Here is a 12,001-nt window from a genome sequence, read left to right as displayed (position 1 = left end):
AATCATGCTTTACAATAAGTAAAGAAAGGATGTTTTCTGCCCAACACAGAAAAACCGTGATGTACAGTCTACACTATTACGGGGTCAAATTAATTTGAAATGTTCTACGTAGATTATACAGTTCCTGCAGGAGTTAAAGGTCAAGATGCCGCTTTCCATTTTCCTGAAGTAACAGCGGTTCCAACGAAAGTGGCAGGTATTGTAATTTGTTGTTGTGAAACTTAAGTTCTAAAAAAAAATGTTTTGTAGAACTTCTTCTGGTAGAGGAATAGAAGCAGACGGAATTGCCCCATTAAAAGATGAAAAAGTACTGCATCCAGTGAAAACATATGACGGGAAAAGAAGAATTGTTTCAACTGCAGGTAGTTATGCAGATAACAGTTTCAAATATCCAAAACATATATAATTATTTGTTATAGAAAGTACACTCACAATGGACAATACAGAAGCTAGTATTTCTGCAGTTTCTGAATCGTTAGCACCCCCTGTAGAAGCAGGAAGCAGTACTAAATTAGGTAAAGAACAATTTCTTTGTTCATACAAATATACCTGTCTTATTATCTATGTTTTAATTAATTGATGTTTGCTATTTACTCGTATATTGTGCTAATTATATTTATTACTGCATTTGTACTTTGTTATTAAATTTGTTAATTTTATTGTTGTTTTTTTTTTTTCAATTTCCATTTAAAACAAAAAAAAATAAAATTTGGTGTAATTTTGAAATGCGCGCCTTTGGTTACGCTTCATAGTTTGATGTATAGATGGCAGTGAAATTCGAAGTTTTCTTTGCCAATACCATTTATATATATATTCCAAGTATCGTCTACTAATGTGGGGTAAACTTAGATGTCACTACTATCGTCCAAATCTCGAGAGTTTTACATCTATTTACCTAGTCTAAGACTCCAAGAATTGGAAAAGCGGTCCTCTGGGTATTGGTGACCAATAGTAGACGATGCCATCAATGGCTTGCACCTTGTTCAAGAACATAAAATTAATTTTGATCTGAGCACTTTCACAATGCTCATCAACGGACAGGAAATAGTAATGTCAAATCCCAACACGAAGCTTGTCAGCTAAACGGTGATTGCAGAGGAAGATGGTGTACTATCGTGTCACCCCCAGAACACTGTATGTAATATCTTAAGGTTGAAGAAATAAGACAGAGGGTTTGCTGCTTAGTGGTTTATTATAAACTGAACATTAATACAAAAATCCGGCACACTAGCAGCATTGCTAATGTAGCCGTTCCCCCACCGTGAGGCGTACTACACGTACAGTGTACTCTCCTCTACTTAATCTTAACCTACCGCTTTTATTGCTGCTACATAAGTTACATATGCTAATAAGGTTTCACTTTTTGTTAATTGCACGTCGAGCTGATCTTCTTAGCTGAGGGTCTGTGTCGATCGTAGTGTCTGGAACGCTTGCTAGATTTAACTGATCTGAATGGCGCTTTAAAATCGATCCGGTTTCTAACTTTACTAAATAAGTTACAGGACCTAATTTTCTCTCAATGACAGCCTTCACCCATGGAGGAGAATTCACGCTAAAATTCATTGCCCATACTATTTGATCTTTTTCAAATACTGCTCGTCTCTTCCCCCTTGAGTTAATGGGGTTAATCCGTTCTTAATTTTTGAATAATTTTGATATCTGGTCGTAGTAAATCGAACTTCGATCGTACCTCTCTTCCTAGCATTAATTTACATGATGTTTCATTCGGAGTACAATGTTTTGTTGTTCTATATGAAAATAGTATCATGTCTATCGCTGTTTGTACAGATTTTCCTTTTTTTAATAGTATTTTCTTTTAAAAGTTTTAACAAATTTTTCTGCGGTTCCATTTGTAGCCGGATGTTTTACTGGTGAAAAGGTCTGTTTTATTCCTATTTTTTTTTTAAAAATACTTGAATTCTTTACTAGTATATTGCGGGCCATTGTCGCTAACTACATGAAGTGGCAAACCAAACCTCTCAAATAAATTTTGAAATACATCAATAGTTTTTAATGCAGAAGTACTTTTCATCCAAAAAATTTCTGGCCATTTGGTTCTTGCCATCAAGTAATAAAATAAAATTGTGGCCCTTATAAGGACCAATGAAATCAGTGTGAATCCGTTGCCATGCCTTTTCTGGCCAATTCCATGAATTCAAACTGCTTTTCACGGAATTATCACTCACTTCTATGCAGTCACGACAAGAGCGCGCTAAGTATTCAATTTCTTTATCAACATTTGGCCACCAAAAAAATGATCTAGTTATCGATTTCATTTTCACGATTCCTGAATGTGTATCATGCAATTCATTTAAAATAGTTCCGCTCAGTTTTTGTGGAACTACGACACGATAGCCTCAAATAATACAATCTTGTTCTACTGTTAACTCATCTATTTAGTTAAAAATTTCTTAAGTTCAACGGGAATCATTTTTTTGTTTGGCCAACAATTTTTTAAGTACATAATTACTTTTGATAGTTCTATATCTTTTCGAGTTTCTTTAGCAATTAAATTGTGATCTAAACAAGAAAATGATGTATCCTCGACATAGTTTAAATAAGTATATTCGTCAGTTTCTTTATTTTTGACCTTTTTTGTTTTATTTGGCNTCATTGGTCCTTATAAGGGCCACAATTTTATTTTATTACTTGATGCCAGAACCAAATGGCCAGAAATTTTTTGGATGAAAAGTACTTCTGCATTAAAAACTATTGAAGTATTTCAAAATTTATTTGCGAGGTTTGGTTTGCCACTTCATGTAGTTAGCGACAATGGCCCGCAATATACTAGCAAAGAATTTAAGTATTTTTTAAAAAAATTAGGAATAAAACAGACTTTTTCACCAGTTAAACATCCGGCAACAAATGGAGCCGCAGAAAATTTTGTTAAAACTTTTAAAAGAAAATTGAAAATACTATTAAAAAAAGGGAAATCTGTACAAACAGCGATAGACATGATTCTATTTTCATATAGAACAACAAAACATTGTACTACGAATGAAACACCATGTAAATTAATGCTAGGAAGAGAGGTATGATCGAAGTTCGATTTACTACGACCAGATATCAAAATTATTCAAAAATTAAGAACGGAACGACAGGCCATTAACTCAAGGGGGAAGAGACGAGCAGTATTTGAAAAACATCAAATAGTATGGGCAATGAACTTTAGCGTGAACTCTCCTCCATGGGTGAAGGCTGTCATTGAAAGAAAATTAGGTCCTGTAACGTATTTAGTAAAGTTAGAAACCGGATCGATTGTAAAGCGTCATTTAGATCAGTTGAAAATAGCAAGTGTTCCAGACACTACGATCGACACAGAACTTCAGTTAAGAAGATCAGCTCGATGTGCAATTAACAAAAAGTAAAACCTTATTAGCATATGTAACTTAGGTAACAGTAATAAAAGCGGTAGGTTAAGATTAAGTAGGGGAGAGTACACTGTACGTGTAGTACGCCTCACGGTGGGGGAACGGCTACATTAGCAATGCTGCTAGTGTGTCGGATTTTTGTATTAATGTTCAGTTTATAATAAAACGATACGCAGCAAACCCTCTGTCTTATTTCTTTATCCTTAGGATATTACAAATTTCTTTTGAAACCTTTTCTTTTAATGCAAACGGAATGCTTCTAGCATTGGTACAGTATTATCACGCATTCTAATAATAAATTTTGATTTATTATAAACACCTCTTTCAGCGGAAAATAACTCATGGAATTTTTTAAAAGAGGCGAGTGATAGGCTGAAAATTATTACGGCTGACTGCTTCTTTCAAGTATTCTGCATAAAACTGAATAAAACTAAACTGGAAAACAACATCTCTTATTATTTTGTAACACCCGGGCACGGGTGGTTATAACACGTGCCTATTACGATAATTTTATTAGATTTCCTACTACACCATAAAAGTACTGTTATATAGCAGCAACAAGATACATTTGTTTTATAATTCGGTGCCCGTTTACACTTCATCATCATCATCATAAGGTCGTCAGTCCTCAGACTGGCTGGACATGCACCTCCACTCATTTCTATCCTGAGCTAATCCTAGCATTTTCCCTATAACTAGAACAACCCATATGCGAACAGTAATGTAATCTGGGTCTACCTCTATCCCTTCTAACTTCCGTTTCTGCCTCTAAGATGTCTCTGACTAGACCTTCATGCCTGAGAAGGTGTCCTACTGATCTATCTTGCCTATTTCTTATTGACTTCCATTGAGTCCTCTGTTCTCTTATTCTTTCCAATTCCTCTTCATTTCTAACCTTCTCTATCCACGGTATCTTCATCATTCGCCTGAAACACCACATTTCAAACGCTTCTAACCTTTTCTTTTCCGCTGCGCCCACTGCAAATGTTTCGCACCCGTACAGCACCGTGCTCCAAACATACACCTTTAACAGCCTTTCTCGAATTTCTAAATTAACCTTTCGCGAGCATAGAAATGACTTCTTTTAATTGAAGGCGACTCGACCCTGCGACTCTTCTGCTTTATATTTCTACTACTCCTTCTGCCCTACTTCCCTACTTTTCCGTCTCTTGCATACCAGTATTTTTGTTTTAGTTTTATTTATTTTCATAAAATACTGTTTTGTCAATACCCCTTCCATTTTATTTAAGGCTATCTCTAACTAGATCCTAATACTGCTATATCATCTGCAAATCCAATCTTACCGATCTTTTGCCCCTGTATGCTTTTCCCTACAGTTGTACTGTCTTTAATGATGTTGATTGCGTCTTCGATGTATGCATTAAAAAGTAGTGGTGACAGTGTGGATCCCTGTCTGACTCCCTTCCTAATATTTACTTCTCTACTTTGCAGCCCCATCTCTATAACTGCCTGTTGCTCTTTATACAAACTTCTATCTTTGCAACTTATCCCTACATTTTTAAGTATACTTAACATTCTTTCCCGTTTAACATTGTCAAAAGCTTTTTCTAAATCTACAAATCCAATGTACACCCTCTTTCTTTTTTCTATCGTTTTCTCTATTGTTACATGTAAAGCTAAAATGGCCTCCCTCGTTCCACTATTTCTTCTAAACCCAAATTGATCTTCCCCTAATAATTCTTCTGCCCTTTTTTCCATCCTTCTCTGTAGAATTCTAGTTATGATTTTTGACGCATGGGAAGTTAAGCTAATTGTTCTAAACGTCTGGCACCTATCCGCGCCTCTCTTTGTAGGTATGGTTACAACCACGTTCCGTTTATAATCCTCTGGGACCTTCCCCGTCTCGTAAATCTAACTAACTAGCTTAAACATACAATCTCTAACCTCTTGTCGTGCATGTTTTAGAATTTCCCCTTGTATCCGATCTATACTTGGCGCTTTATTATTCTTTAAGTTTTTAATGCTACATCGAACTCTTCTCTCATTATGGGATAACCTAAATCATTTATCTCCTAAATATCTTCCTTCTCTCATATATCTCCTAACTCAGGGCCTGCGTATAGGTTCTCCAAATATTCTTTCCTCCCATTCGTCTTTTCCTCATTTTCTATCAAAATGACCCCTGCTTCGTTTCTTGTATTATTACTACTGTACCCCTACATCTAAAATACCTTTTAATTATATTATACGCCTCATCGGTTTTACCTACTTCAAACTTTCCTTCTACTTCTTTACACATCCTATTAATGCTTAGCTACCCTACACATCACATCCAAATTATTTCTCACTTTATAGCCTTATATCTTTTTTGCCCTTCTTCGTCTGTCCTATTTCTAAATTTCCGCCTTTATTCTATTAATCCTAAAATCTCATTTGCACTTGCCTTTCTCTTTAAGAACCCCCCCCCCCATTATGGTTGAACCAATGGTCCGGTTCCCTAAATCATCGAAACTCGCAAGCCGATCCAGCCACTCTAGTTTGTACAAGAGTTTCGTCAAACTTCAAGTCCCTTCGGATCTGTCTTTTACACTTATAGATCACTTATTAAGGTTGTAAGAATATTGTAGAACAATAAATATACAGCTTAATTCCTGAAAACATTTGTTTTAAGAACGTTCTTGACGCATCTATAAGATAATTTGTGCTGGTTGTAATTGTAATCTAACCATCGTTTAGCTTTAGGGATCACGGGAAGATGATATTAGTCGATCACCAGAGGAATGACGAATATATTGGTCCAATAATGAGATGGAAAGAAGCTGGAACCTCAAGACCATTGTGGGCAGATATGATCCATCAACGAAAAGTTGTTGGATCCAGTGGACTTCCCCCCACGGCGTGTTGAAAAGAATGTGGAAGAGTCGAGAAGGAACCAGAAATATACTTCAAGCGGTACTACCGAAGAACAGACTTTCACAAGTCTTAGGAAGAGCACGAAATGAACAACATGCGTCGCCAGTAAGGAACCAAAGACAAGTAGTCGTAGACGGATGCAGCAGTACAACGAGGGAGCACCATTTTAGAGAATAGAATTTGACGTAGTAGGACCATTCTCAGTAGTAACTCTAGTAACCGATACATCTTAGCAGCTGTAAATTATTCTAGCAAGTGGCCTGAAACATATGCTATACTGAATCAGAAAGCACACACCGTTGCTGAGACTTTGTTCAAGGTCACTGAATTAATGGACAAAACAAAAACGAGGACTACGTCCATACATCCCCAATTTGATGGAGTGGTTTAAAGATTGAACGCTACTCTGGAGATCAATGTAACGAGTTCCATCAACGTACACCAAACTAGCCCTGACCGACAGGTAGCACTATTTCCCTTAGCTTATAGGTACACCATCCACGAAACAAGTGAAAGAACACCGGCCAGCATTTTATTTGGGAAAGACAAAAACTCAGTAGACATCATATTTGGTCATCCTGGAGACTTTCCAGTACCTACAGACGTATGTGGGCGAACTACGAGAACAATTAGAAGCCGCTGTGCGTACGAAGTTGCGATCCAAAAATGGGGCGAAAATGAAGTTCATCCATCTGAACCTGCTTACCTGCTGATTAGAATAAAGCAAATATTTATTTAAAGTTAACTGGTTGTTTGTCTGTGCTACCCAACTCATATTTATTTAATTTTACTTCAAAGATTGGCTAATAAAACCACAGGCGAGGCTGACTGATTGTGAGAGTAATTAAATATAACACACTCCAATCATTGTATTTAATGTTTATGTGTAAGTATATTGTATAGATTTAAAACTAGCAAACGTTAACTTCCTTGCTCAGCTTCTTGATTAATAAAAGCGTTTATATTAGTTTAATTGATTGATTCTGATTCAGTTTTAAGGTTAATAAATACACACTTTCCTTAAATAAACTTTTTGATATAAAGCAATAATTCATTCAAGGTGAATTGATTGCTTCTCTGTATCATTCAACTAGTATTTACTTAATATTCTACGACTGACTACAGGCGAAGTTGAATTGAAGTAACTAAATATTACCGACTGCAATTATTTTTATTTAATATTTATGTTCAGTTATTTGATTTTTTGCACCAGCAGTCCTCTTTTTTAAATCAGGCCCTCCATTCCTTATTTCCCAGGACTGCTTATTTTAGACGAGTGCGCTAATTTAAGGAATTTGCTTTTATTACCGCAATAATCTCTATTTACCTCATTATTATAACAAAACCAGCCAAAACACACTACTCATGATTCCAAACAATTGAAAGAAATTAGGGAATTAGTAGAAAATTAAGAAGAAAGTAGTTATGTAGCATCGGCTAGATAAAATTGAGACTGAGTTATTACATAAGTACTATTGAGCTTGTTTATTAATACGTTTCACAAGGTAAGATTACTATTACTAGCTCTATCATACATTTTTGAAAATATTTATTGAATGAGAATCAATTCTGTTACAAAAAATACTGTATAAAACAATATGATTTTGTAGGGAACTTAATATACATTCTTTTCTAAAAAGCAATGCCTATAATTATCTCTCTACAGAAAAAAGTTATTTGCATAAAAGTAAAGAAAAAGGAAACAAAAAATTGATTTTTTTAATTTTTTCGCTTACTTGTTTTAAATATAACATGAACTAACTTTTTTAAACAAACTATTTCGATAGGAGCTCATGAAATAAAAACCCTTGAACGTCTTAGTTCCTTATTGCCATATTTTTTATGACACAATTAATAGTGTTTACCTTGTCTAATACTTTTCATGAATAAGAGAACACAATTTGATTGGTCGGTCGTATGCATGTAAGAAACTCCTCTCTATAAATAATTAATCGTTACGTATTTCAGTAACGATATCTAATCTATTTGTTTCATTGGACAATGTTCTTTTCGGGTGAACATTCAATGACTGCAACTCATGACTTCAATTGTCCAAGTGGTTGAATTGATAGATTGTGCTCAAAGGTCGCTCCGTACGTTTTATGGTTTGTCATTTTAAAGGCATCAAGAAGAAATGAAAATTGCTTTCTAAATTTACACAAATGCCACTGTTTTATTAACTGCTGTATTACACAGTGAGAGTTTAAATTAAAGTTACGTAATTTAATTCGGTTTTTCAATTACCAATTTGTATATATCAATGTGTAAATCAGAAAACCGGTGAACAATAGATTTAAATTGTTCTGCTCACTGCTCAGAACTTATTTAATAAATTTGTACCCAGTGTTGTTTTATATAGCATTCTACGTATTTAATTGAAAATGGTGGTTGAAAAAGGTTCGCATATGAATAACCCCTTAGAGCAGTTTGTACTACTTGCCAAGACAGCAAAAGGGGCTGCTTGTTTGGAATTAGTAAAACAGGTACTAGAATCACCTGGAGTATATGTTTTTGGAGAATTAATCGACATGCCTAGTATTTCTGAGGTTTGTTTAAATGAATAACAAAGTGAGCACCATTGATAATTATTTTTCCTTAGTTAGCTAATTCTAATTACAAACCATACTGGGATACATTAAATTTGTTTGCATATGGAACATTTAAAGATTACCTGGCAAATACTTCCAGCTTTTTACAACTAACTCCTTCACAGAAAAAGAAGTTACAACATTTAACAATAGTGACTCTTGCTACAAAATCTAAGGTGAGCTGTTGCTTGGCTCTGCTCTTACGATAATGATGTATAATTTTTTTACTTCATATTATTTTAAAGGGTGGGTTTTGTACTAAGAAAATTATCTAAATAGTTATAATGACTTAATAAGCTTTTGTTAAAAAGTAATTCCTTCGTGGATGTGGTTTTATTTATACTAAACTTTTTTTACAGTGTATCCCATATAATACACTGCTAGACGAGTTAGGAATTAAGAATGTTAGGGATTTGGAAGATTTAATCATTGAAGCCATTTATGCAGGTAAAAGTGTACATGCAATCAAGAGATAAATGAAATAAAAATATTCTTTATTTTGCAAGATATTATTCATGGAAAATTAGATCAGAAAAACAGCCAGTTGGAAGTAGATTATGCAATAGGAAGAGATATTAGAGCAGCTGATATAACTACAATAGTAAATTGCCTTCAAGATTGGTGCTCAGAATGTGAAAATGTACTATCATGTGTAGAATCACAGATTCATAGGGCAAATTCAGAAAAAAATCGAAGTTTGCAACGAAAATCTGAAATTGAACAAGAGGTGATAAATATAGTCATATACATATATATGTATATGTATATTTTATATTTCTTTAAATTATTCCAGATTGTCAATATAAAGAAAACATTGAAAACCCAGCTTCAAGAACGATCAGATGGTTCAGAAGAAGTAATGACAACTGATAACAGGGAAGCAGTATCTGCAGAAAAAGGAAAAAAGGCTACAAAGGCTAAAGGTATACGTTCAGGAAGTAAATTTTGGTCCAAATCATAAAATTTTAAAAATTTTGTTTTAATTCTGATATAAATTGATAAACATATATCTGTATATAGTTATATAGTTAAAAAATCAGGAGCATGAACATGAAATGGACATATAAGAAATAATGTCATGATACACTGAATTATTATGAGTTTCTTTTGAAACTCTTTGTACCTTTTCATATTTTGCTAATGGTAATCAGGTTTTGTATGTAGTTGAGTATAATATGTATATAATATAAACTTGGTATCAAAAAATAAGTTACCTCATTATTATTCCTTGGTATTATATACAGTGCAGATTCTAATTTTTCTGATATTTTTATAATACACAATAGTAACATTACTTCTTTTTTTTTTAATTTCTCAATGGGGTGGTCAATCCTTCATAATATAAGAAATGTTATAAACTTTATTGAAAAATAAAAGTTAAAATAAAGACTAAAAAGCATTTTTTCTTATTTTAGGTGCCTTGAAAGCCCTTCGTTGATCATCTCCAGAGTAGTGTGCACCTCACTTTCATCTTAGTTTTTTTTTACTCACCAAACAGTACCAGTAGTTTTCATGTTTTGCTTAGTTTTTTGTAATATGCATAATAAACAATGCTTTCCATTTTTTTTGTCTCACTGTCATGCCAAAGACATTATATATGTATGTGTATATATTTTTTGAAGAGTGGTTTTTGCTCATGTTTTTTTGTACACCACGTAAGAAGTTAATTCAGCACCAAGTGTGATTCGGTTTTATATTTGCTAAAGCGAGTAAGTATTCAACCGATTTTATTCAGTTTAGTTTTTACGCACGAACACAACATTAAACCTGCTCTAGATGAGTCATAGAGGATTGATACATTTTTGTGAGACTTACGGAATAGATACTCCAGAAACGCAATTTTAATTTCATAATTTAGAGGTTCAACTTTAAGGTTTTTTTTTTCCTGTCGAATTTTACCTATACTAATACAATCTTCTCCTTATGTGGGAGGTATGAGATTTCGGGAGGATTGCTACATATAAAAATAGCCGTAAAAGGTGATTTTGTGTTTTATTATAAATTGTTGACTAAATAAAAAGAAATTTAATATAATCAAACAAAGTTTAATTCAGGAACATTTGTAAATCGAAGACTCTTTTCATTTACTACTTTATACACAAAACAGAAAATTTGAATACGCCGATTAATATGTGTATAACCTACATGTCACAATTTGTTACAAGGGGCCTTTGAAAATTAATGCGAAGTTGCATTGAATACAGTAAAGACTGATACATTCATCCTCATTGCCATCTCAGTATTATCTTCATCATCATTTTCCGTAGTTGTATTTCTTTTCTGTGGATTGTTGCTTTTAGAAATATTTCGTTTAATTTTGTTTGTTGTCTTCATTGAGTATTTCTTGCTTTCTTTGATTCTAACTCAAGTTCCATTTTCTCAGATGTATCTGTTAATATTCAGGGTTTGCATAGACTTTTCCTTGCCTTCTTTTCTTGGTAGTGCTTTTGAGAACAGATAAATATTTTTTGAACTTTTGATCGTACCTCACATTCTGTGTTTGAGGATGTTGATAATACTTGTAGAACTACTTTTTATTCATTTATTTTGCTAACAAAAGATACCGGTTTGATACTCCATTGCCAGAGATATATCTGTGTTTGTTCCCACAAATTCATGTTTATGTTGGATGATTGTATCTTTTCGTGTATCTAGATAAAATCACCTTACAGCTAAATCCCTGTCTATAATCGCATTATGAGGCATAATAGAATAATCTACCACATCATCATCATAACGTCGTCAGTCCTAAGACTGGTTAGACCCACACCTCCACTCTTTCCTATCCTGAGCTAATCTTCTCATCTCCCTAAAACTAGTACAATCCATATCCTTAACTATTTACGAACAGTAATCTAATCTAGGTCCACCTCTACCCCTTCTAACATCCGTTTCTACCTCTGAGATGTCTCTGACTAGACCTTCATGCCTGAGAAGGTGTCCTACTAACCTATCTCGCGTATTGCTTATTGATTTCCATGGAGTCCTCTGTTCTCTTACTTTTTCTAATACCTCTTCATTTCGAACCTGTCGACGGTATCCTCATCTGTAACACCACTTTTCGAACGCTTCTATCCTTTTCTTTTCCGCCGCGCCCACTGTCCATGTTTCGTACCCGTAGGTACAGCACCGGTCTCCAAACATACACCTTTAACAACCTTTTTCGAA

General features: G+C 34.1%; 1 protein-coding gene and 1 long non-coding RNA gene across 3 annotated transcripts; both read left to right on the top strand.

The window, feature by feature from the left end:
• Nucleotides 1–153: 153 nt before the first annotated feature.
• On the top strand, nucleotides 154–430 carry LOC112904468. Its single transcript, XR_003231125.1, has 3 exons — nucleotides 154–196; nucleotides 250–362; nucleotides 420–430. It is a non-coding gene; the product is annotated as an uncharacterized LOC112904468 (long non-coding RNA).
• A 7,891-nt stretch (nucleotides 431–8,321) lies between these two features.
• Nucleotides 8,322–10,395, top strand: LOC108740499 (COP9 signalosome complex subunit 7a). 2 transcript variants are annotated; one of them, XM_018474827.2, is made up of 6 exons: nucleotides 8,323–8,791; nucleotides 8,845–9,009; nucleotides 9,193–9,280; nucleotides 9,340–9,560; nucleotides 9,627–9,756; nucleotides 10,249–10,395. In XM_018474827.2, the coding sequence occupies exons 1-6, from the start codon at nucleotides 8,627–8,629 to the stop codon at nucleotides 10,269–10,271; spliced, it is 792 nt and encodes a 263-aa protein (XP_018330329.1). In that variant the 5' UTR covers nucleotides 8,323–8,626; the 3' UTR covers nucleotides 10,272–10,395. The 2 variants fall into 2 exon arrangements, with proteins under 2 accessions (XP_018330328.1, XP_018330329.1); XM_018474826.2 differs by lacking the exon at nucleotides 10,249–10,395 and having other exon boundaries at nucleotides 8,322–8,791; nucleotides 9,627–10,143.
• Nucleotides 10,396–12,001: the final 1,606 nt, after the last annotated feature.

This window comes from Agrilus planipennis, unplaced genomic scaffold, assembly GCF_000699045.2.
Source record: "Agrilus planipennis isolate EAB-ADULT unplaced genomic scaffold, Apla_2.0 scaffold230, whole genome shotgun sequence".
In the NCBI taxonomy this organism is placed as follows: domain Eukaryota; kingdom Metazoa; phylum Arthropoda; class Insecta; order Coleoptera; family Buprestidae; genus Agrilus; species Agrilus planipennis.
This window is presented reverse-complemented; position numbering and strand designations above follow the sequence as displayed.